General features: G+C 32.5%; 1 protein-coding gene across 8 annotated transcripts in view; it reads left to right on the top strand.

Annotated features, from left to right (window-relative positions):
- The window catches only part of LOC124357253 (E3 ubiquitin-protein ligase HECTD1), a 138,619-nt gene that overhangs the window by 46,720 nt on the left and 65,541 nt on the right, over positions 1–26,358 (top strand). For 6 of the 8 annotated variants that reach the window (XM_046808817.1, XM_046808819.1, XM_046808821.1 and 3 more), the window contains exons 3-12: positions 14,534–14,688; positions 15,670–15,904; positions 19,698–19,969; positions 20,122–20,237; positions 22,601–22,716; positions 23,923–23,981; positions 24,768–24,985; positions 25,120–25,236; positions 25,312–25,494; positions 26,166–26,328. In XM_046808817.1, coding sequence (XP_046664773.1) covers positions 14,549–14,688; positions 15,670–15,904; positions 19,698–19,969; positions 20,122–20,237; positions 22,601–22,716; positions 23,923–23,981; positions 24,768–24,985; positions 25,120–25,236; positions 25,312–25,494; positions 26,166–26,328 — 1,619 coding nt within the window. In that variant the 5' untranslated portion in view covers positions 14,534–14,548. Of the gene's footprint in view, positions 1–3,757; positions 4,130–14,533; positions 14,689–15,669; positions 15,905–19,697; positions 19,970–20,121; positions 20,238–22,600; positions 22,717–23,922; positions 23,982–24,767; positions 24,986–25,119; positions 25,237–25,311; positions 25,495–26,165; positions 26,329–26,358 lie in introns of those variants that run through there. The other 2 variants (XM_046808815.1, XM_046808822.1) reach the window with 2 other exon arrangements.

The following is a 26,358-nucleotide window of genomic DNA, read 5'->3' as shown; positions in this document are numbered from 1 at the left end:
TAGATAAATCCAAACCTTCATTGTAAAACGGTTACAGTGATTTATATAGATAAATCCAAACCTTCATAAGGTGATGTAGAGAAAACATGGTGTTAAACAAATATTATTAATGTACGAGAAATGATCTACCGTACTTGAAAGTAAACAGGACACGGCAAATAATCATATATAGGTTACCATGCCAATTCAGTCAAAGCCGCTATATGTACGTCTACAATAGTTATAGTCTGTAGCAGTTGCTAGATTGTACAGCTGAGGTTTGACCTGTAAACAGAGAAAATTCCGGTTTGTGCAAAATGCTTCGGAGAAATCACACAGGAAGCGTAATGTGTACTGGAGTAATTGAATTTTACAGCAGGCAATCCACGGTAATAGGGACTTGTCTAGTTTGCTGGTTACTACTCACTTCTTCAAGAAATTACGCTTTGAAGGAATGGAACAGGGTTTCCAGATTATAAATTCAAGTTTTGTCATTCTGGGATGTTTCATGAGACGAGTTTGGTTGTTATATACTAGAGAACATTCAATAATCCTCATTGATTTAAATATTTCCACTGACTAAATAAGAGATTCTAATCTATTCTGGTTCAAGAAAGAGTAAATAAAATATACTTTGTACAATACAAACCGGATAGGAACTTTTTGCTATTCCGATAAGATACATTATGGCCGATTGCAGTAGAGACATATGTCTAGATATAAATATGTTGTGTATAATATGCATTGATTATGTAATACTTAATGTGATATGGGTATTAGGAACAGTTTATATGGATTAAGTAAGATCAGTCATGTTTAGCATAAAATGATTAAAAGGGGTACTTCTTACAGCACTTTATCGCTGGCGATTTTCGCCAAGTATACATTTTGGAAATTCTCTTGCTATTAAAAGAGACGGTAGAATGTGGTAATATTTAAAACAACTAGAGATAGTGGTGCTGAACGTTCATTAGCTACGCGCATGTCTACGGGTGAATATCGCGAACACGTACTTACCCACCAACAGCTGGTATTATACCTGTCTGACCTTTAGTGGCGTATCGGGCGATATTCCAGGACATTTTCCTGCTGCCAGCCAAAACCACAGATCGAAGCAACCCTGGTACTGTTCGGCCTCATCCACAATCGACATATTCGACTTCTTCTCAATGTCGTACGAATTTTGAATTTTGAATAATTTTATTAATTACACATTGCCGTGACTTCTGTCCTCTTATCAGTACTTGCCATTGGTTTTATGTACTTTCACAACTTACTGTCTTGACTATCCACATTATAAATCCAGTAACATCTCTATTTGCATTGCAAATGTTCAAATATATTATCATTATTTATTTATTGTGTCTATGACTTATATTCACCGTTAGTGGTTATAATAAACTTGACATCTTTTCGTTGGTTCTTATATAAGCTATCTACATAACAGTCCGACGGCACATGTTTGTCTTTTGTTTTTATTATAGAAATTGAAATGCATTTGTAATTAACATAAATAAGTGATATAGTTATTCAGGAATGTTTAATATATCTGGATTCCTTGAGTACATTTTATATTTACGAGACTACTGCTACTTATTGGCCCTTAGTGCCAGATTATCCGCAATACAATATAACAGAGACCTAATGAGTGGAAAACTTACATTGAAAATGTACTATTGCGTATTGTAAATAGAAATTACCCTTTCGTGTTTTATATTTACATTCAGTATATCAACATAGCATTTGATGTATTAATTCATTGCCGCTTTGTCATATGAGTAAGGTAATATGTATTTGTTTTGATCTAAACGTAGTAGAAGTGTAGAAGTGTAGGGACATGTTACGAGCATAAGCAAGAGCTAAAGGCAATTTTAGGAGAAGAGATTGTATTATGGCGAACAGGCAAGTACAAGTACAAAAAGTAGAAGTACAAACGGGATTGGTCCATACGAAAGGTTTAGCTAACCCTGCATGATAATACATTTATGTGGTTCGTTTATCATACTGATTCAAGTGGTCGGTGATGTTATGGCCCACACAAGGATCTAGGTTGAATCTTGTGTAATGGCGGATGTTGATGAATGCACATAAGTTGATATTGCTGCGTCGCGATTCAGTGAAGGTCAACAAAACCGGATCATTCAACCGTGAAGTTGGATTTGATAGACACCTCGCAACGTAGGGGTGTCTTTTGATTTACCATACTGTATTAATTTTCAGAATTTGATATAAATATGTCATTACGATTTACTGTGTTATCGTTATTTCCTAAAGGTAACTTTAATTCTCCTCAATGCTCAGAAATGTTTTCGCGGTTTAAACAACAACAATAAGATGGTGGTTGGATTTTGTGTTTGTAATTCCTCTATTTTAAAATTTTGTAGTACGAACTGCATCCGGGTGGATCCTTTTTAATTTATGATTTAATTATAATTCCAGTCGACTTTAAAGTTAATAAAATATATGATGCTTATGCACATGGTCATGTGGAAATACTGAATAATGGGTAAAATGGGTGTAAAAGATTGAGGTGGTTTTATTAATTATTAAGAATGATGATATTCAACTGCAAGTTAATTTTCGTTTTGTGCACAAATTATCATTTTATCTCATCTGAATATTCTTCGTGACAATGAACGTTTACTAGGCCAGTTTTAATCATAAAAGTATGAGGCAGTTTGGACACTTGAATTCGTAAAGGGTTTTAAATGTACGAACGGAATAAGTTAGATTTGAGTTATGGGGATATGCAGTTGGTTGAGGTCGACCAGGCTCGAATCTTATTCAGAGTACGTCGAAATTGTTAGTTTCTTCATCAGAAAACCATACACATAGGTGAATAAGAGTATTATCATCGTCAACCAACGAGATAAAGAACACAAGTTGCCATTTTCAGCCAAATATTCGGCCATCATGAGGTTGATTGAATGAAGTTAATTTAATTTAATTTACATGTCTGATAGTTGTTTTTAAGTTTATCAGGCTACGCAAATTTCTGACGAGCGTTGTACTCTGCAGGAGAGAACAATAGTCAGTTCTAGAAACTTTGTTACCGATATCTGATATTTATTAAACAAAACTAAATCAACAGTTTATAATACATTATGCTATGCGGTAGTCGGTTTAAAGCAGTTCTGTATAATACATTATGCTATGCGGTAGTCGGTTTAAAGCAGTTCTGTAGTAAGGAAACTATATACTATGGTATAATTTAATAACCTTTTTAGCGTATTAATAGTTTATTTTATAAATAAATATATAATTAGGTCTTCTAAAAAGCATTGCGTAATAATCAAAATTCAGAATATATGTTTGCGATTGAACAGTTACATTAAGTTAATAAAAAAGGTAGGGAGAAGATTATGTTATAAATAATAATAAATTATTGATAGTTATTGAATTTGAATATCTTCATAATAATTAAAATCACATTTCTAGTCAAAGTTGTAGACGATTAATGTACTAATTATAAAATGATATTAATCACAGAATATTTAATATAAAATTGCTCAAATAATAAGTATGTATTACGTCAAATCAGTAGGGTCATACAAGCTATTGTTTTGTATATTTATATATTCCATGGCTTTTATCCGTGCTTTAACAATAGAACAGACAACAGTATAGGAAGACTAGTTGTTTTTTTAGTTGCCAAAACATTACTGTTGGCAACACTCCACAAATAAATATGAAACAGCTGGGCTACGCAACACGGAACTGCGCATGCGCCAACAACCAGCTGTTCACTCGTTGACCTTCGCTTCGTTTGTCGTCTTGCAACTTTTGTTGCCATAACCACATTTTGGTAGTCTTAGAAGAAAGCGTTTATACATCACGTGTGACGCATTTGTTCGTGAATAATTTTTAAGTGAGCAAGTTTTTTTTTCAACGTGAGTGTCCATTTGAAGGAAACACATTTTAACATACTGACGTTTTTCACCATTTTAGAAGACTGTGCTGTGTCGAGCTAAAACTTGTGACTGCCATGGTATAACAAAGAACGTTTCTAGGCGAAGTGTTGACAGGAAACGTTTACAAGCCCCCTAGTGTACAGGCATGGGGTAATGTCTAAACACAAAGGAAGATGATCGTCAGTACTTATATTTTGTGAAGTGAAATGAATCTATAACATCGTAAAAGATTTGAACTGGTAAGTTACAAAATGTGCATTAAATAACCAGATTATTTAGGCTGTGTATATAGATCTAAAAGTGGTTTTAGTCATGTTCTAATCATTAGCCTTTACATGGTTAGTCTTCAATATTTGTATCTCACTGTGTAGCTTTGCTTATTTCCTAAACTGTTGAGGCTGTAGTCTACATAAATTTTAAGCATTATGAAATATTGAAATATGTTTGTTTATACATCCAAAGGATATGTTTCTTAGTAAAATATTGGGTATCAATTTACATTAACGTGACCATATATATATTCAACTGGTTGGAATACACAACATTCACTTAGTAGACCTAAATGTTCCCACTCAAATTACTTGCTTCATTTTCATGCATGTTGACAACCCTATTTCCCTCTCTTGTTATGCCATCCCTACCTAGTTTGTTAATTCACCCTCCCATCCAGAATCCTTGCTTCCCTCCTAGTTCCCTAAATCAACCAGGTTTTTTTTGTCTATTTAGGATATAGGCTAACCTACATTGCCTTTCCTAATTCTCTAGATTGATGGACTAGGCTATTTGGGATATAGGCTAACTTAAATTGAAGGAGGACATTGTTGGAAGAAGGATGTATGCTTATAAATGAGTTTGGTAAACAGTACAGTTGAAAATAAGGCAAGTACACAATGGTACCAACCAACTGTATACAGATTTTATTAAAATTCAGTAGTGATACCAGAAAATGATGATATAACGTTATACAAAATGTTTATCATTGGTGTTGCAGTAATGATTGATTGTGATTTCTTCCAAAGTTTTTTATATATATATATATATATATTTATTACGAAATGGTTTCTTTATGTAAACAAGTATCTTGAATCAAAATAGCATATCTTTCTAAGTGCAATGATTAACTATATTATATTATAGAGTACAATACTACAATACAGTAGGTACTACAATAATTCAATAAGTGAAGTGATTAAAATGTAGCAACTTATAGTGGGACACTACGTGTAGTGATAGCTTTTATCTCAAACTGGAGGTGACTAAAACACGGCTAACACTCCGTAGTTGCAACTACCTATTCTATAAAAATTGGAGATACAACTACGGGTTAGATACAAACTCTAGTGTTGTGCAGTTCTTTTAATGTTCAGACTTGTTTCCCCCATCTCGCACTCTTCCTGTCTGCAGCGGGTTTGTTGAAGTGCGGCGCGGCCATACAGACAACTCATGTGCCGTTCTGAGTCGTGTTCTGATTACCACTGTGTTCTCTTGCTTATTCCTGTTAATAGGGTATCATTGACCATTCATCTGAAGATGAAGGAGTGTTGATAAGAAATTGGTTGCGGATAGGGAGCTATTTGTAAAAATATTATTCAGAAAATACTGTGTTGTTGGAAAAGTCAAGGGTTCCCAAAGTCTTAATAGTAAAGAAGAAAGCGTGGGGAAACCTTGTGTTCTACGTATTCCAAACTACAGGATAATGAAGTATATGCTACTCAAAATGTCAAAATGCTCCAAAATATGAAAACAAAAATAAAAAGAAATCTGATGTGTGAAAGTTACAGGAAATAAAAAAATTAAACTACAGGAGTGGGAAAAAATGCTTTTGGAATTATTGGGTGAGGCTGTGAAAACCCAGTTTTTACAAAGTACCAGGCAGTTTTGCAGCTTGGAGCATGTCAGTCAAAACCTCAGTTAGAAGCGACAGAAAATGACTGCAGTGACGAGTGGAAAAACTTAGCTGCAGCCGCAATCGCAATAACTACCAACCTCATGAATTCTGAACCTGAGAAAAAGTTGAGGAACCTCAAGCTGACAACTAGTTATTACAAGCGCCCGCAAAACAAAAAATATTGGCATACGAAACAGATGTGAAAACAAAAAGATTTGAATCACGCCGCAACTACAGAGACTTGTTCGCTCTGCAAACAGTTTGAATTACAGAAAATTCAAATTGAAACAAGAACAAAAAAATTGAGTGAGAACAAAAGTTGAAAGGAGGAAACAGTTGAGAAAGAAACTCAAAACTGATGACTATTCAGTTAATCTGTTGTTTAATATGTAACTTAGCGTTAGTTAAACCCAACTCCAGTTTACCCAATAATAAAACTATCCTTATCTATCAAAAAAAAAATAAAAATAAAAAAAAAAAATGATTTTTAGCTTACATGCATGAGTGCACACGTACGTTATGTGCTTGCCTTGCCATCAGTGTTCATTGAGCTGTGGGATTTATGGTCAAAGGCCAGCACATTTGTACGAGGCCTATGGTATTTATTTGTTTTGTTTGGTTGTATTTAATCTAGGTTTTCAATAAAAAAGTTCTTCTTTACTTTTTACAATTGTTTATTTTTTGTACAATTTAACTTACATATATTAAATAAAACCCAGCATTTCATTCCGCTTCTGTATTCGCCACGTTGTTTTGAGGCTTGGTTTTCGAAAACACTTCTCTCGCCTCCTCACCTCGTTACACCTCATCTTCATTAGCGTCGGTTCTTTCCAAAATTTAAAGGATTCCTCTGCGGTGTTTAGCTACATTGTGCAGACACTGTACAGGTGACTATTACTTTTGGTACTCTGTCTAGGAGACACTAAACACAGTTGCAGAGTATCGGGAATCTCTTCTTTACCTGTACCGATCAACCTTTCTATCACACCCTTTCCTTTGCATGAACAGATTACATCGGCGCTGAATATCGGTTTTGAGGAGGTTTGAACGGGGTGAATTAACACAAGTGATAAATTACCATAGCCAGAGTTCACCAAGTAAACACGCTAAGCACCGTCATAACGAGAAATAATATCCGAAACAGGACTCCTTCTCCATATTCTAGATATCGTGCACTGGCACTGTTCCTGGGCCACTCTGCAGCACACGCTAGTGAACCTTTCTTGACTGTCACATGTTGCTTGCCGGTGATGCTGGGGTAACCCTTCCGGTTTATATACTCATCACCGGAACATGATGGGTTTTTTTTATTTCGATATGCGTGAATCTAATGCACCTACAACAGTTGGTAAAATCAAAATTTCTTTGCCACATCAAACTTTGCATTATTTATTTTCTTGTACTGTAGAAGGAAAAATGTATCCAAGTTGTCTGACGGTTTTTCAAAAGACAGTTCATCACATAATTAATGTTCTTACAAAATGTCGAACGGTCACTCCAATATCTTTCTGATACAACACTTTGAAACCGGGATCAGCTGTATATAACGTGAAGAAATTTCTCAATCGTTGTCTTGGGTGAGTGCCTTTCCCCGAGTTTCCGTCATAGGCGGTAGAAATTGTTATTCTGCTATAAAGTCTATATTCTCACTTTCAAAACCGCATCAGCTCCTATGACTTAGTATACTCCTTCTTTCACCGTAACTCTTCTTTCCCGTTTACTTGCTAAACATCGCATTAAAAAGTAACGCATGACATATAAAAAGTGAAGTGTGGACTATTCTACAAGACATCCAAAATAATGGAGATATATCTATAGGTAGGTAGATGTAATCTATACTTTAATCACAACCAAAAAGTGAAAGTTACAACTTCTATTCTACAAAAGTTTAAGTACAACTACCAGGGGGTAGTTTTTTGTCTCATTTTTTTTTAGGTTTTTTTATATTAGTTTTTTTAGTAGTTTTTATTTTTTAGTAGTGAGTTCTGTTAGTAGTAGTTATTTTTTTTTGTTAGTAGTATAGTTATTTTTAGTTAGTTTTTAGAATTTTTTTTCTTGAGTTTTTTAGTTTTTTTTTTCTTTTTTGTTGTTTTTTTTTATTTTTTTTTTTTAGTTTTATTATAGTTTTTTTTTAGAGAGAGTTTTATTTTACAGATAGAGTTTTAGTTAGTAGGTTGTAGTTTTTGTTTAGTTTAGTTTTTTAGTATTTAGTTTTTTTATTTTATTTTATTTTTTTATTGTTTTAGTTTTAAGTTTTTTTTATTTTTTATAATTTTAGTTTAGTATTTAGTTTTTTATTTTTTTTTTTAGTAATTTTAGATTTAGTTTTTATTAGTTTAGTTTGAGATTTTTTTTTTAGTTTTGTTTTAAGTTTTTTTAGTTTTTATAGTTTTTATCTTGTTTTAGTTGTTTTTTTTATTTTTTATTATTTTTTTTTTTTTTAATATTTTTGTTTTTGGTTTTTTTTTTTTTTGTTTTTTTTAGTTTTTAGTTTAGTTTTAGTTTTTTCAGTTTGGTTATTTAGTTTTTAGTTTAGTTTTTAGTAGTTTTATTATATTTTTTTATAGTTTTTTTTTTGTTAGTTTTTTTTTAGTTTAGTTTTTAGTTCTTTTTATATTTTTCAGTTTTATTAGTGTTTTTTTTTTTAAAGGTTTAGTTTTTTTTTTATTTATTTTTTTTAGTCTGGTTTTAGTATTAGGTTTGTTTTTAGTATTAGTTTTATGTTTTTATGTTTATTTAGTTTAGTTTATTAGTTTTAGTATTTCAGTTTATTTTTATTTATTTTCATTTTTTATTGTTAATTTATATTTATTTTTTTTTTTTTTTTATTTATTTTTTAATTAAGAGTATTTTTTTTAGTTTTTTATAAGTTTTTAGTGTTGTTTTTGTTTTATTAGTTTTGGGTTTAATTGTTTTTTTTTTTTTATTTATTTTTTTTTTGTATAGAGTTTTTTAGTTGAGTTTTTTTTTTTTTTAGTATTTTTTTTTTTATTTTTTCTTTTTTTTTTTTTTTTAGTTTAGTTTTTTATTTTTTTTTATTTAGGTTTTTTTTGAGTTTTTTTTTAGTTTTTTATTTAGTTTTTTATTAGTTAGTTTTTAGTTTTTTTTTTTTTTTTTTAATTATTTTTTTTTAATTTTAGTTAGTATAGTTCTTTTGTCTTTAGTTTTTTTTAGATTTTTTATTTTTTTTAGTGATTTTTTTTTTGGAGTTGTATTTAGTTTTAGTTTTTATGTTTTGTTTTTTTTTAGTTTTTTTATTTTTTTTAGTTTAGTTTTTGAGTTCTTAGCCTTCTTTTTAATCACATTAAGTGAAGCTCTAACTATAAAGATACTGAAGTGGTAGCAATAACTACTTTTTAATCACTCCACTTTATACTCTATATTATAGAGTACATCATAAGCTGTGTACGGATTTTAATTCATACAATATAATCAAAAATCTTGCTGCCATTATTTTTCTATGGGGAACATATACAAAGGACTCGCCACAGGTCTTTAGTCAGTTCTAGCGCTAAAGCATTAATTCATGATGTAAGTTATATGTCCATCTTTCAGCAATCAATACTATTATGTGGATCAGATAGACTTGATTAACCCACCTTAGATTGTGCTGTAAAAAAAATTACACCATTGGTTCCATGTTTAATCTAAAGTCTTTTACTTTAATTTACTTACACTTAAAATATAGCTAATCTTTACCTATAAAAATTAACCTAAGGTGTTCCAAATCAGGTTATAAAAATCAATATTACAAAATATAATGGTAAGACTAATGGGTTTTCTGTAACAAATTATTCAAAACACTAGTATTTACAAAATATAAACTAAATATGTAATTACGTTATTAACATGTTCACTATGGCATGATTAGTACACTTTTAGTTGAGAACCCTACCGGATTTCACAAAGCCTATTGTATTTGTGTAACATATTTTTTTAACAGATTTTTACCAATTTAATTAGAGATTGAAGCGGAGAAGTATATTATAATTATTACAATAAAGAGTATTAGTTTGCATGATTCACAGGTGGCTCATACAGCACATGAATTATTTTGCATACACAGTTATTTCTCATGTGGCATGAGTCATCCCTTACTCAGACATGCACAATTCGTTCCCTTGTTATGCTGACTTTAGCTGGTGTTATTGTCTGCTGTGTTACTGCATCAGCCTCCAAGATGCAGGGTAGATCTTTACATTACTCAAGTTTGATAATTTTATTCAATAAATCAATATTGTTCTAATTGAATATAAATAGCTCTCGGCACGAGTCATGGGTGACTCACAGTGACTCACGTCTCAGTACGTGAAAGATTACCAAAAATAACAACACAGCGAACTTGTTACAATTTTTTTTATAAACTACGCGTTAAAAAAGTACAGCTCTGATGATATGTTTATTATCAGTGTCTATTCTTATATTTTAATATTAACTACAAATAATTTTGATTGAAGTGGTATATTCGATGAATACAGCACCACACGTTCATTGCAGCAAGACTGCGTGAATATCTCTTTTTTCTTGGTATATATAACATCAACTTCAAAACAAGTTGTTAAAAAAAACTAAAAATAAATATATTGCTTATATTAAAAAAAGAACTAAGACAATGTTCAGAAGCAGCATGTGACCGATCGTAGGACTAGAAAAAATCTAACCACACTCCTCTCCCTCATGTGTGTATACCTCTAGTGATTTGAGTGAATCATTGCTGTGCAGTAAGGTCAGTGATTTCAAGTGAAGAATAGGTAGTGCCTCAATAATATAGCGCTTACATATGATATAACAGCCTAACATTGATACCTTTCAAGGGTTAATAAAGAAGTCTTAGCATTGAATATAGATTATTAATGAAGAAAGTAACAAATGAAGTAATTTAAGCAATGAAACTGACAATATGTACTTAAGGTATGACTGATGTATAATATTTAGAAAGAATTATCAGCTGTCTATTTTTTTTTTTTTTTTACTACACTTCAAAGTTAATCATCAATTAGCAGAGTTCTTTTTCATTAAATAGGGGTTTATGTATGAATATAATAATGTATTTTTTGAAGTGAGAAGCATATTGTGGCAATTTCTCAAAGAAGAAGTTGGAAGAAGCAATTTGTTTGCTCATGTGGGTGTTACCACATAAAGCATTTACTATGTTGTAGTTATGTTTTTTAAGAAAATGATTTTTTTTTTAAAGAAGGTGTGTCATGCACTCTTTTAAGATTAACTATAGCTATCTATTGGCACGATGCCTGACGATCAGACCAAGTGATGAAATGTTAAGCATTCATCAGTATATGGTGAAACTTGTACACAATTGTGCTATTGTTCAATATTAAAACATTTTTATTTGTTAAACAGTACAACTTCAACAGGGACCAAAGTTAAATGTTTAGTTTTGAATTATTTAGTCTTTAAATCTAAGCTGATAAAAAAAGTATCACCAGGATTAAAATATACATACACAATTGTAAGTATACAAAGCAATAGAAATGCATTATTGTATTTTTTTAATTTCAAAATAAATGTACAATCTTTTGTGTTTTGTTGTTATTAGAGCTGTTCTTACTTTAATACTTTATTTTCCTGTGCTTTTTAAACAATAAGTCTTATAGTGAATTTTTGTGCAACGTAACAAACACAGATTTTTTTATTTCAATGGTAAATTTGTTTATATTAATTGTGAATTTAAAAAGATTTGTGACATCGTCACAATATCTTTAATTTAAAATTTAATACATTAATTAATTTGTTGAGAGAACAGTTATTCAAATTTGTGAATTTAAGCAATACATTTATCTGATACCAATAGATTAAAAATTGTTTAGTAAATTGTGATGATCTAAACCCTTTAGTAAGAAGAGTCCTTCTTTCTGATATACTCATATAAATTTTGATGTAGGGATCATGAAATGAAGATAACCATTTCAGGGCTAAATTCAAGTAACTCATGTTAATATTAACTTATACAGGTAAGGGTACTGAAGAGGTTTCTAGAGCGATGAATCAATATTGGTGTTGAGTATGCATGGTCGAATCCAGGTAGGTGACACAAGTGTTATGTAAAGAGATTCTTTTGTGTGAAGGCGAACAATAGGATGATGTAATTTCAATTTCAGTCAACTTGTCTCTCACAATTTAAATGTTACCTTTTTCAACCTTGACTACTTTTTGCTTCTTTTAATTGCAAAGTAATAACTGTACTGATAAGGTATACTATTTATATATGAGTATTGTATATGTGTAAAAACTGTTTAGTGTAAAAGTGATTACTCAGATGTTATCCTATAACCGTTAAGAATTTCCAAAGTTAATATTTATATTTACTCAGTGAAATTGAAAGCAACTGTGCAAGTTCTTATTATCGAACAAGATACCAATGGGGTCAAATGTTTTTGATAGACACAAATCAATGAGTTTATTTTCGTCAGATTGAATAAAGAGTACAGTTTTGATTAGTAATGAAATAATTTATAAATCAAACTAATGCATAACATCCCAATATTTGAACTCTAGATATTACAAAATTCTCTGTACCACAAAGTTCTCTCTCTTCCCTCTCTTGATGTAATAGAATAGTATCTATCTAACATTTAAATACTTTCCATCTTGTATTACTATTTAAAATCTTGAATAAGCATTTAAATTATTGTTGGAAAAAGCTCAGATATATTTCTGTGATGCATAATGTTTACAATCAAACTCAATCCCTAGTAATAAGACAAACTGCTTATAACTACAATAGGGTTAACTTAAAAAAATTCCTGAAATATTGTTTAACATTGTAAACTTTGAAATAACAAGAAAATTATATTTGACCTCTTATTTAAATTTATAATTGAAACACTTTCTGAAAAATTTTTACTGTAGGAAGTGATAGTAGAATATTTGTTATTCAAACAAGTGTTATGAGAAATATACTTCTACCTAACTAAACCTATCTAATTTGCAGTATGGTCAATGTGGACTTTGTATAAAGCTTAAAACTTTGTGTTTTGATATCAGTACATTTAACTATAAAATCCAGTTTTAACTAGTATTACTAAAAAAAAAACATTTCTGGTCCAATTTTAAGTACTAAGTGATTCACTGGAGATAAAAAATGTCTGATGAGAGAGAATTTAGCCTATGTAACATGAGGGCAGAGTGTCAAGTGGTAATCAAACATGATGTTGGATCTACTTGACTATTCATGGAAATTGTGTTCTGTGTTGTGAACGATTTAAACATTCTTAAATGTTTATTGATGTTGCACATCCTTGTTCATATTTGATTAATAAAAAAAGTGACTATAAACTGCCAAACTGTACAGCATTATACTTATATGGTCAGCAAATATTGTTAGTTGTAATTATCTGGTCAGCAAATATTGTTAGTTGTAATTATCAGATCAGCAAATATTGTCAGTGTAAATTCTTGAAAAAGAATTTAAATAAGTTTACGATCATTGTTAAGATTATAGAGTATGATATATAATTATCCTACATAGCGAATTATCAATTTAAATTATATATGCTCCCAGCGGAGCAAGTACTTTTCTGTGATTTAATGTTTATTGAAATCTCTATTCAATGTTTGTCTATTTGTCTATTTGTTGGAAGAGAATAACCTGTTTCTGTAAATATATATATTATACCCACAAATTTGTTGTGAAGCCAAAGGTAACTGCTAGTATTTATTTATAAAAATAAACAAGTCCTAGCTCCTGACTTTAATTCCAATCAAAATAACATCAGAAGTTTGTAACAGTCACCCCAAGAACTAAATGGAACTAAAACAATATGTATTTCTAGTGCATGAAAGTGCTGTTTACATGTCACATCTGTGTCCGAGATTAGTCAATAGACAATAGACAATAGACAATATTCTTTTAATGACATATTCGTAGAGAACAGTACATTGTGTCAATACAAAGTGTTTTAAAAACAGGTTCAGGTGTTAAAAAATTCTTTTTCTGTGTAGTAAGGATTTTCTTGCAGCCATATGGTTAGTTGATTCTTGAGCCTCTTGATTGGTTCTTTCTTGAGATGTTCTGGCAGATGGTTGAAATAGACTGCACCTTTATATGATGGCTTCTTCCCATATAGACTGAGGTGGTGAGGTGGTAGTGTGAAGTTCGCAGCATGTCTAGTGTTGTGGCAGTGTATGTCTCTGTGTCTGGTCTGTGCTGTGGTGACTGCATGTAGGACAACTTCTCGAATATGGAGTGACACAACTGTGAGGATCTTGAGCTCCTTAAAGGCATCTCGACAGCTTTCTTGTGGGGCAATGTCTGCAAGACACCTTATTGCTCTTTTTTGTTGTATTAAGAGCCTTTCCATGTTGGCATTACTTGTTCCCCCCCAGGTTGCTATGCCATACCTGAGGTGGGATTCAAATAAAGAAAAATATGCTGTTTTTGCTGTTTCCAGGCTACTTATTTGTTTTAACCTCCTTATGACATAGGTGCTGGAGGCGAGCTTCTTGCAGAGGTGATCTATGTGGGCTGTCCAGGCCAGGTTGGAGTCTATAGTTACCCCAAGGTGTTTGGTGTTATTTTTGGATTCTATGCCCGGTAATGCTATGTTGGTGTTGTTCTTATTTTTTGTGGTAAAATTTAGCTGGACTGTTTTCTTTTCGTTCAGGACCAGTTCGTTTGTGGTGCAATATAGTCTAGTAGTGTTGAGGGTGGTGTGTATGTTTCTGGTAAGTGTTTCTGCTGATCTATTGGCCAGTTGTATTATAGTTAAAATAACTCTGTATATTTTTATTGTTACAGAGTGTAGCTGCAGCCATGGCTGAAGTGGATCCAGAAACGTTGCTGGAGTGGCTGAAGATGGGGCAGGGAGATGAACGGGACATGCAGCTCATTGCCCTGGAACAGCTCTGTATGTTGCTCCTCATGTCAGACAATGTGGACCGCTGCTTTGAGAGGTAATAGCATAACCTTTTTGCTTCTTTATTTAGGAATTATAAATTAATTAATTACGTTTAGAAAACTTAAATTAATATTAGCTGTTGCTTAGCAGTTTTCAATGGTCTAATCTGAAATTAATATTGATTAGGAATAAGTCACATATATTATTGAGATTTTTTGTCAAAGAGTGGTATGTTATCACGTCGTGTTGGGATTTTTATTTGGTTTCCTTATCTGTCTGGGACCTGATTACCGGTCACTATATTCATATTCAGAGTTGTTGGACTGAAATGTTTATTGTAATGCACATTAATTTGTACATTAACGTAGGTTTTTATTGTTAAAAAAATGTCACACAGACCGTCTCAAGGCTTTTTCAGTAAATAACAATAATGGCTGTTTGTAATTTCTGTTAGATTGTGTAGTCTACAATTTACAATTTGTAACCTTCATTTTCCTCTTAATAAAATAAAAATAAAATTAACTAAATTATATAACCGTATTTAATTAATGTGATTATTACATAAAGTTGCTTACATTAAGTATAATGAAGAAAAAGAGTTAGAGGTAAAAATAGTTAAAAAGACATTTTATACCCAAGGGAAGACATTTGGTTCCCTATTTTCCTATCTGGAGAATCACCCAATTAATTATGTACTTTTTTTCAACAAAAGTCTGAGCAATATTTTGTGCTCTTAAGGTAAACATATTAAATTCTTTCACATACCTTGTTCATAAAATACATTTCATCAATCTAATAATATGTATAAGAACAAAGTTAAGAATATTTATGAACTATACTTTCATTCATTTACAAACATTAAAATTTTGATAAAATTTGAATAATAGTGTTTTACAGCTAGTTAAAGATACTGAGGGGTGTTAACATCCCAAAAGAAAAGTGAATGAAATCATTCCAGCATTAATCAAGTGTTCTCAAAGTGTAAGATAGCATTAGCAGTTATATTTTTAACTAAAAAGTTCCATATTCTCCTCAGCTGTCCACCCCGATCGTTCCTGCCAGCGTTGTGCCAGATATTTTTGGATGAGTGCGCGCCAGATAACGTGCTAGAAGTGACGGCACGTGCCATCACGTACTACCTGGATGTTAGCGCTGAATGCACCCGGCGCATTGTGGCCATGGATGGTGCAGTCAAGGCTATCTGCAACCGGCTTGTGGTGGCTGAGGTGGCATCTCGCACCAGTCGCGACTTGGCTGAGCAGTGCATTAAGGTACACCGACAGTGGGAAAAACATTACTTTCTTGTATTAGATCAAGATTAATGTCTCTTAATTATAGTGTAACATAACTTTAATACTTAAAACTGTTTGTGAATTTATCAAACAGAACTAAGGGGTAAGATCTCTTTGTATATTTAGTTGACAGTCCTGATAACTGGCTGTGATAAGTGGATAAGCAGGAATTGTACTCTAAGCTATCTGTGTGATTTATACATTTTCTGACATTTGGACAACTGTAAGTTGATGTGGATACCCAACCACCATTACTTCTCTCTAAAGTCAATTCATTGTAAGTTGAAGGAGTAAAATAAGAAAGTCTCCACAAGTTCACATGAACACAGGTATATCACGCCTGCTGGCTTGTCTATTGCTCTGAGATCACCTGCCATCAGATATCAAGGCATTTTGCCAGTCATTCAACACATGACTGTACTTTTTCAGTCCATAAACGATTTACATATTCTTAACCCTCTGAAACACTTTTAATTCTCCTGGAGACCCATTACCCTATATTGACAGGAGACTGTACTCAAACACAGAGGAACACTAGAGCTCGAACAAGACAGAGATTAGACTGTTGTATGGAACAAGTCTCTATGTTTACTCTCACCTCACTTACCACCCACTGACAAGGAGTCCCAGTTGTGTTGTTAATAATATAACAGACAAACATACCTGTTAATAATCAAAATTCAACATTCAAAGTTTCAATACTTTTACAAAATTCAAAATATAAATACTCAAAGTGCTCTGTTTTTTTTATAGTGATTCCTAAAACACTTCTATAATAAATGGTGGCCGTGTTAAGGTTTAATAATAATGTTATTCCACCAGCTGCTATTTTGTAGTAAATAAAGCGTAGGAAGTGTGGTTTGCGGAATTATGTTCTAAAGACCCTTAAAGTGATATGTATATTGACCAAGGCTTTCATTTAAGATTTACAAGACACTACCCATTGGCCGTCCCACCAGTGTATGCATGTGATGGTTATTCCATAAAAATGTAGGTAAGATAGTTGTATAAAATTGTGCAAAGTCTGTACATTTTATCGGCTATGGTTTAAAAAATAGTAAGGTATCTCCAGACATTTTACACACTCTGTATACAAAAACAGCTGGATTTTTCCTAACTGTTGTTATTAAGTAGTTAACTAACACTGCTAATAATTCAAAGTTTCAAATCCTTTATTTCAAAACAATAATGAAGGTGTACCACAGGAAACTGAATTTGCTGTTTTGTTACATAGAACCGTAAAATATCTCTAAGACAATGTACAAACTTTCAGCAATATAAAGAAATAATTTATCAATCCTGTAGTATAGGGAATTTCCATCACTTGTTATAACTAAAGTTACGGAGCCTTGTACCCTTGTACAATTAGGAGTGGCTTTACTAACATAATAAGGAAATATGTTTTTACTAATAATGTACATGATGAATTTAATGTATGAATTTTAGAACATTTTGCCCATTCAGTTGTTTACTCAAATGTGTATACCACAGAGTATAGAAATACTTCCTCATTGTTCTCATTTACACTATCCATGCGATTTGACCTCAAAACTACCTACTGTGTGTTGTTTAATTGTGTAGCCTTTTAATTTCTCAATGTTAGTTGGCAAAGATTTTCTCCTTATTTTTAAATAATAACAAATGTAATTGTATTCAATTTTATTGCATTCATTTGTTAAAGTTGTGCAAATTGATAATAGAGAAATCTTTAAAAGTGTGTCAAATGGAGAATTTAGTAATAATTGGTCATGTTGAGTAAAGTGTAATTGCTTTAATATTGTTTTATGATAGGTTATGTGATATCCAATATAGGTTAACTGTGAATTGATAACCCGAGGCCTTGCCATAATTGAATTTGCAATATTCCTTATTGTCTCAACATTCTTTTGTCTTATCTTCAAGGTCTTTCTGCTTGTTAAACTTTACAATATCTTCAATGAAACCAAAGTATTAAATCTAACACTTGAATTTATCTGGTTCTGAACTTGTGACTAGATAAGTTAGTATTCAATTAATTAGTTAACCTAAATTTGTAAAGATTTGAATATAACATGCATATTTGTTTATATATATATATATATATATATATATATATATATATATATATATATATAATTTTTTCAATAAACATTGAATCACAAAAAGTACTTGCTCCGCCTTACTTAAATATATATATATTTACAATTTTTTGTAATATACTACTACTGTACATTAAATTAACGGTTAAACTTAATTTGTATTCTGATGGTTATAGCTAGAAATAATAAATAACTCAGTATGATACAAATGTGAACTTTAATGATGATAAATTGACATACAGGTTTGAATTTTGAAACAAGATGGAGGATACAATAATGGTAATTTTGTTTTAAATACAGTTCTTAAATTTTAGGGCAGGGTGGTCGTGCTGGCTTAATGAAATAGAAATATTAGGTATTGTTTTTAATAAAAGATATTGTAATTTGAAAAATAATTTTGTTAAATTTTAATTATTAATTTTTAATTGCTAGCCAAATCGAATGTTCCTGGGTTTTATGTTCTTCTAATGGATCACTGTTAAACTTAAAAGGAACTTTTCACCCAATGTCTGTCTTCTGTTTCTCTGTACTTCAGTGATAATATTAATTTAATAAATTAACCTTTCTTTTGAATCAAATACTGCTGAATAAAATGTAACGAGTTTCTTTATTTAAAATAATAATCTTGCTTCACTTCTTCTATATCCCTCTCTCCTCTAAACTTTTAAACCTCTGCTCTCTTCACTCAACAATCATCCCTGCACACTGTATCACTGACTTTAGTTTACTTTATAACTTTTGAGTTTTATATGTAATAAGGTGAATTTTGATTAATTTTGATATATTTAATTTTGTATTTATTATTGTTTGTATTAAAATTTGAGACAATTTATAATAATAATGCTCCCGGCGGACCAAGTACTTTTTGTGATTCAATGTTTATTGAAATTAAGTAAGGCTATTGCCATTTATACAATTTAACACATATATATATATATATATATATATATATATATATATATAATTTTTTCAATAAACATTGAATCACAAAAAGTACTTGCTCCGCCTTTCTTAAATATATATATATTTACAATTTATGTAAATAAAAGTCGTTAGACAGGTATTTGGTCTTCCGATCATACGTTAGTTTGCTTATTTAAACACATATGTGACAGATATGGCCAAATATAAAATAATTGAATCGGAAAAAGTAAGCACGCTATATATATATAGGTAAAAAAAGTCCTGTCTGGGCTTGATAATTCCCAAATGATTCTAGGTATGCAATAAAACTGGGTACACCATTACTGCACCTATAAATATACTTTTTGAAGTAACTACCAATTTTTGTCATGTCAGGGAGATGGTCCACAAGCAGTCAGTAGGAAATTTTAAATTAAAGCATAGGTCGAGTAGTACATCAAATTGAAGGTTTATATTAGTAGAGTACAAGGCCGCAAATCCGTGAACCTTAAACGGTTCACTCTTTAAAAAGTTAAACTGGTTTAAAGTTTGAAACATTTACAATGAAGGTCCTTGTCTAGATGGTTTAATTTTTTTTTTTTTGGCTCAAGTTGTGAAAATTAAAGTTCGTAAATGAATATTAGACTTATGATATAGTTTTTAACGTAGTTGGTGACTCTTCACATCCAATGGTGAATGGTCTACAGGGAGTTCGGCCAAAAAAATTAACGTTAGCATAGCTCAAGATGTACATGGTTTTAAAGTTTTATGTTAAATGAGTATTGTGGTAGGTTCTGGAGCTGATCTGCTCCCGTGAGGCAGGTGCTGTATTTGAAGCAGGCGGACTAGCCTGTGTGCTCTCATTTATACGGGACTATGCTTCACGTGTACACAAGGACACCCTTCACTCGGCGATGACAGTTGTGTCACGACTCTGTACTAAGATGGAGCCAGCAGACCCCACACTGCCAGCCTGTGTACAGGCACTGTCCACTCTTCTACGCCACGAAGATTCCCACGTAGCCGATGGTGCGCTCAGATGCTTCGCCTCACTCTCCGATAGGTATGTTAGTAGCATACAACTCTGCTCATTTGTTGAGATAGTGGTCTTTGTATATCCAACTGCAAAGACAATCTTTTATTTTTCACAGTGTTGTATTGATGTCTGAATTTTATACAATTACAATGATTCACCATTATTTGTTACACCCTCAGATTCACTAGACGAGGAGTTGACCCAGCACCTCTGGCTGAACATGGGCTTGTGTCTGAGCTGCTCACTCGCCTATCCAATGCAGCTGGTCCTGCTCAAGCCACCGTATCTGGACCAAGTGAGTCCACACAAATGTATAGTTTAGTTCTTAGGAATAGATAAATTTATTTTCTAAAATAAAATCTGTCTTTGTTTTTTTAATGGTCATAAAATATTGCACCATTTAAAATGGTGAACAAGTTTTTAGTAGGGTTTTAGTAAGCTTTAGAGTATAGAACATTTTGTCACCCCTTTATGATTTCTGATGTAATGTTGCATTCTTTGGAATGTAAAATAATGTACAACTGACATAATATTTGTTTAAATACATTTGTCCCTTTTTATTCTGTTATTTATTGTTCTATTACGTGAGAAGTTGTCCAGCAACTAGTAACTGCCATTCACATAGTTTTGCTATTGAGCATAGTCATAATCATAGTCATATCATCTTTATTATAATTTCTTTGAGAAATACGAGGTGTGTTAGAAAAGTAATGAGATTGGTAACACTGCGGGAGATCTGGCAACGTTGTGTCTACCGGCTGACGCTAAACCTGTTTATTTATCCCTTCCACTTCCTCAGTCCGAGTTACAACTCCGTACAGTTAACACATTAGTTTTGACAGCGCCATTAGTAAAGTTGTGTTTTAATTGTGCGTCACAGAAATGGAGCATCGAAATTTAGAGCAACGTTGTGCAATAAAGTTTTGTGCTAAACTTGGTGAATCCGCGAGTGTGACTTTTGAAAAGTTGAAACAGGTCTATGGGAAACAGTGCTTATCGAGAGCACAAGTTTTCCGCTGGCACAAATCATTTTTGGAAGGCCGAGAACACGTTGAAGATGAACCTCGCTCAGGGAGACCTTTGACTTCAAGAACGGACGAAAACATGGATCGTGTGAGGGCGCTTGTGAGATCAGACCGTCGTTTAACAATAAAGATGATCAGTGAACAGCTAAATTTAAACACTTTCACCGTGCATCAAATTGTGACAGATGATTTGAACATGCGAAAGGTTTGTGCCAAATTGGTGCCGAAAAAATCTCACAACTGAACAGAAGGACAATCGAAAAAAATGTGTGCGTTGATCTTCTTGAGAGGATTGCTAATGACCAAGAATTCTTCAATTGTGTGATCACTGGTGATGAATCCTGGATATTTGAGTACGATCCTGAAACAAAGCGGCAAAGTAAAGAATGGCACACTTCGTCATCTCCTCGGCCGAAGAAATGTCGAATGAGCAAATCAAAGATCAAGACCATGCTAATTTGTTTTTTTGACAGGAAAGGTATCGTACACAAAGAATTTGTTCCACCAGGACAAACTGTCAACCAAGTGTTTTATAAAAGTGTCCTTGAAAATTTGAGGAAAAGAGTGATCCGTGTGAGACCGGAAATTGCACACAAGTGGATGCTTCATCATGACAATGCTCCATGTCACACACGGCCATTTCCATCTGTGAATTTTTGAACTCAAAACGCATTACTGTTGTTCCTCAACCCCCCTATTCACCTGATTTAAGTCCTTGTGACTTTTTCCTCTTCACGAAATTGAAACATGTCCTAAAAGGACGTCATTTTGGAACTCTGGAGAACATTCAAAAGACTGTGACCGACCAGTTAAAAGCCATACCAATTGAAGACTTCCAGCGCTGCTACCAAGAGTGGGAACGACGACTCCGCCGATGTATAGCTGCCCAAGGAAACTACTTTGAAGGGGATAACATTGTTGTTTGAAAATAATAAAAACTTTGGTTAGTATGAAATCAGTCTCATTATTTTTCTAACACACCTCGTACAATGGTGTCATAGATGCAAATATTAACAATTTTATAGGTATCTTAAGATTAGGTTTTCCAGTTGAGAAACTCTTCAATGGTATAGAATGTCCTCTCCAGTAGCCATTGTCGAGCTTCTTTCTTGAAGTGCCGCTCCTCTGTTATTGCCTTAAGATGATTTGGCAAGCACTTACTTGTGTTGCTGTGTTGGATACTTATCTTTTATTTAGGTTTTCATATTTTTCACCCAATCTAATATTTACATTGTATCTTTGAATATTGTGTATAATAGTGTATAACCTGTTATACTTTGATGTACAGGTTAATTTATTTCTTTATCAATCTCTTCAATGTAATTTGAATCTCTATCTGATGCTCCATATAGTCATAATTGGAGGTAAAGATCGAATCACTGTTGTGTTCCATGTCATTATCAACATGATAACACTATGTATATATGTAGGTTAGTTTCACTAGAAAGATGGAACTTCGATAGTTTAAATGATTTACTATTTGTTACAATGTTAGTTATTGACTGAACATATGTGAGGTAATTGTGAAACATGTCAAAATTATTGTAGAATTAGTCAACATTCTGAAAATCTCAAAGTTTAATTTTGATCACTATGACCTGATGGTAAGACTAACTTGTGTTTTATATTGCAGGTACCCCTGGAGCCAATACCAGCACATCGGCACCTGAGACCAAGTCTCCAGCCTCTGTCTCTACTATCATCAGTCTATTATCCACGTTGTGTAGAGGCTCTCCTAGCATCACCCATGTCAGTATTAGTAGTGTTTAGAAGAAATAGCAATAACTTGGTGTTAATCTGGTTACTGTGAGTCAGTTGTAGAGAAGATGTGAGGGAAAAATTTAACTCAGGCTGTCCGTATATTTATTAAAAGTTACTTTTCTATGTTGGTATAGACACTATAACTAAGAGCATACATTTTCTGTAGATTTGAATTCTGCTGCTTTAATCCCGTAATTAGTGCTAGCAAAGTGTGGGTATGTTTAATAGGAAATGGCTACTCCGAAGTATAAACTTAACTGTTTCTAGTTAACTTTAATTTATTTTACAACACTGAAGTATCTGGGCTAATCTTGACAACAAGAGTAGGGGTGATGCTGTAGGATCATTAACTGTTCCTGTTGGAAGGTGTATCTGGTACCTCAAGACAACTTTGTTCTAATAAATCATAACAAGTAATAATGACAAGTCATGTTTCAAGCAATCAGTGGTACATAAAAGCAAAGTTGGCAACATAGCTGTAATAACAGTGAAGTTCAATTAACATACATATCTCCATTGTATTTCACAGCTATTAATAATTTCGGTAGTGACACCCCATTTTTTGTATTAACTTACACTCATTATAAAATAAAATTTAGTAAAACGAATTTAGTTAACTTCAAAGTATTTATTATTTCTTCAGAGTTCGTATGGTAGCCTCAGAAAATTCTTGTGATTTCCCTGAGGAGCTTGAAGGATATAAAGCTCTAACTCACAAAGAACTCACCACTCAGATACAGATACTCATGACTATTTATACAGAATACATAAAATCACAATAATATAGCTCTGTTATTGAACCGTATCATCCAAATAGAATATAACTGCATTAACCTAATAATGTACATCTGAGAAAACCAGTTTTAATCACTGGTTACTTCAATTCTATGCATGAATGTAAAAACAAGGAGTAAACTATTTGGGTTTTTCCTGTCTTACTATTATACCAAAGAACTCATTTAGCTATGAATAAAACCAAGTTGCAGGGTCAATTTAAAAAAATAGCATTTCCCCCTGAAAATAGATTAAGAGTTGAAGAAAGAGTAGTTGTCTGTTAGTAGCTGGAGAAGCATTAGTTTTATGATGTGAGGCTATATCTATAGTATAACATACAGCATTTTACGTTCTAATCCATTAGGAAGATTAAAATGTATTTAGTTATGTTGTAATTTAATGGAAACTACTGATTTTCAGGACCTTCTGAGATCAGAGTTACCGGACGCAATAGAGAAGGCGTTGAAAGGAGATGAAAGGTAATTGTCACTATAGATTAACGCTAATGGGATGTTAAATCCAAGTTATAAAATAAGAACCCTTCCTAACAAAAATCTGCATACGCTTCTAAAAAACAAAGTTTTGAAAAGATCAATATTACTACAGAGGTTTTACATGTATATAAATAAATAGTCATAGTTCTGATCATTTGAAAGCTAAATTTGGTTTTGGTGTTATTGTATTTGTAATTATATGGATTATATTTAATTACTGTATATACAAGTTTACTAAAAGTAAGTCTTACAATTCCTGTTCTGTACATCACTATCATATGTTTTTTCCTGACAAATTTTAATTTGAGAACATCTTGTTATAGGTTGAAATTTGGTATATGGAATTATGACTCAGAGGCCTAGTTACAGAAAAAAATACTTTTCAAAGTTTTATTTTCAAAATGGCAGCTTCTTGGAAACTTAAAACACATATCTTAAAACCGGCCTATGATAAAAAGTTACAATTAAATGTCTTATTTAGACAAGATCATTATAATTCCTATGTTTAAGAAAATAGGTTCATAAATGAAGGAGACATGAAGGAGACATTGTTTTATCTGTGTACTATAACAATATGAACTGTCATTTTGTGATAGCATTGCTAGTGAGCCAACAAATCAGATACTATGAAGCAGCTCTAATCAGCTGATTAAAACATTGTCTTTTGACTGTGTTCATAGTGTACTATGTATAGTTTAATGTATATAATTTTTAATCAAAGGGATCGTAAATTCTAATTAGTAATTTGAAAATGTGAATTAATTTTTGCAGATGTTCTCTTGATACCATGAGGCTGGTGGATTTGCTTCTGGTTCTGCTGTTTGAGGGCCGCAAAGCTCTGTCCCGAGGTGCCAGTGGAGGAGGTAGTAGTGGTCAACTATTGCCGAGACTTCGGCGAATGGATTCAGCCGGAGAGAAAACTCACAGACAGCTGATTGACTGCATCCGAAGCAAGGACACAGATGCACTTATTGAGGCCATTGACACTGGTAATTTAACATAATAATCATAATATGAAGACATAGTAAAATTATATTTGAGTTGCAATGTTAAAAATTCCAAATACGTGTCCTTAAGTTGTAATTTTTCACTGTTTACAGTTTATCCATTCAATTGGTTTCAGGAATTGAAGTCAACTTCATGGATGATGTTGGACAAACATTGCTCAACTGGGCTTCAGCTTTTGGCACTCAAGAAATGGTGGAGTTTTTGTGTGAGCGTGGTGCAGATGTTAACAAAGGTAAGACATTGTGATGAAGCATAATTTTAGGGTTATAATTATTCTTGAACGGTTTCTCAATGTCTGTGTGTATAGGTCAGAGATCTTCGTCGCTGCACTACGCTGCATGTTTTGGGCGGCCAGCCATCGCCAAGGTGCTGCTGCGGCATGGCGCCAACCCCGATCTCAGGGACGAGGACGGCAAGACTCCACTAGACAAAGCAAGGGAGAGAGTGGACGAAGGCCATCGCGAAGTAGCTGCCATCCTTCAGTCTCCTGGTACGAGTGGAGTTTAGATAAAATTTTCGAGTATCAAGTCAAGTTCAAGTTGAGCAAAGCCAAAATTTAATCCAATTCATAAACATTACAAAATTAGCAGAAATAAAGTAGTGTAAAATTTGCCATACAAATAAATCTAATACTTGAAATCTGGTAAAAAAGCAATTAAACATTAGAACTAGACGATATAAAGTTGAAAATTTGGAGCTAATTACATATTAATTTGGAAATAATATGAGTACTATTTTCACTTCACGGACAGATCAGATTGTTTATATTGTATGTTGCTGATTGTTGTTTTTAATTACTCTGTCCATATCTGATAGGATCCTTGCTTTTACTCTAGGTTGTTACTTGTAAACTAATGAAAATGGTTTAATATGAAGTAAACAGAATCAGTAGAATGTTAATGTAATCTGAAAATTTGTTTACAAACTTTAATAGTAATATAATGAAAATACAATTGTAGTTGCTTTTAATGTAGTACTGTATATATATAAAAAACTGATCTTTACTAATGTTGGTAGTTAAGATGTAAACTTGTAGAGCATTTGATCGATACTCGAAAATTTTGGCAAAATTCGACTCGTGCTCGACTTGACTGTACTTACACATAACTTTACTGTATTCCCCAACATGAAGCTTTTGCTGACAATGATGTATTGGTGCAGGAGAGTGGATGTTGCCAGTGGACAAGGACAAGAAGCAGGATCTAGTGGAAACCGAAGAAAGCTGTGAACCCAAGGGTGACCCCGAAATGTCTCCCCTGTATCTTAGGCGACTATTGCCAGTCTTCTGTAGCACATTTCAGTCCACTATGCTGGCCAGTGTCAGGTATAGTCATCATGGATCCAACAATTAACT

This window comes from Homalodisca vitripennis, chromosome 3, assembly GCF_021130785.1.
Source record: "Homalodisca vitripennis isolate AUS2020 chromosome 3, UT_GWSS_2.1, whole genome shotgun sequence".
Lineage (NCBI taxonomy): Eukaryota > Metazoa > Arthropoda > Insecta > Hemiptera > Cicadellidae > Homalodisca > Homalodisca vitripennis.
This window is presented reverse-complemented; position numbering and strand designations above follow the sequence as displayed.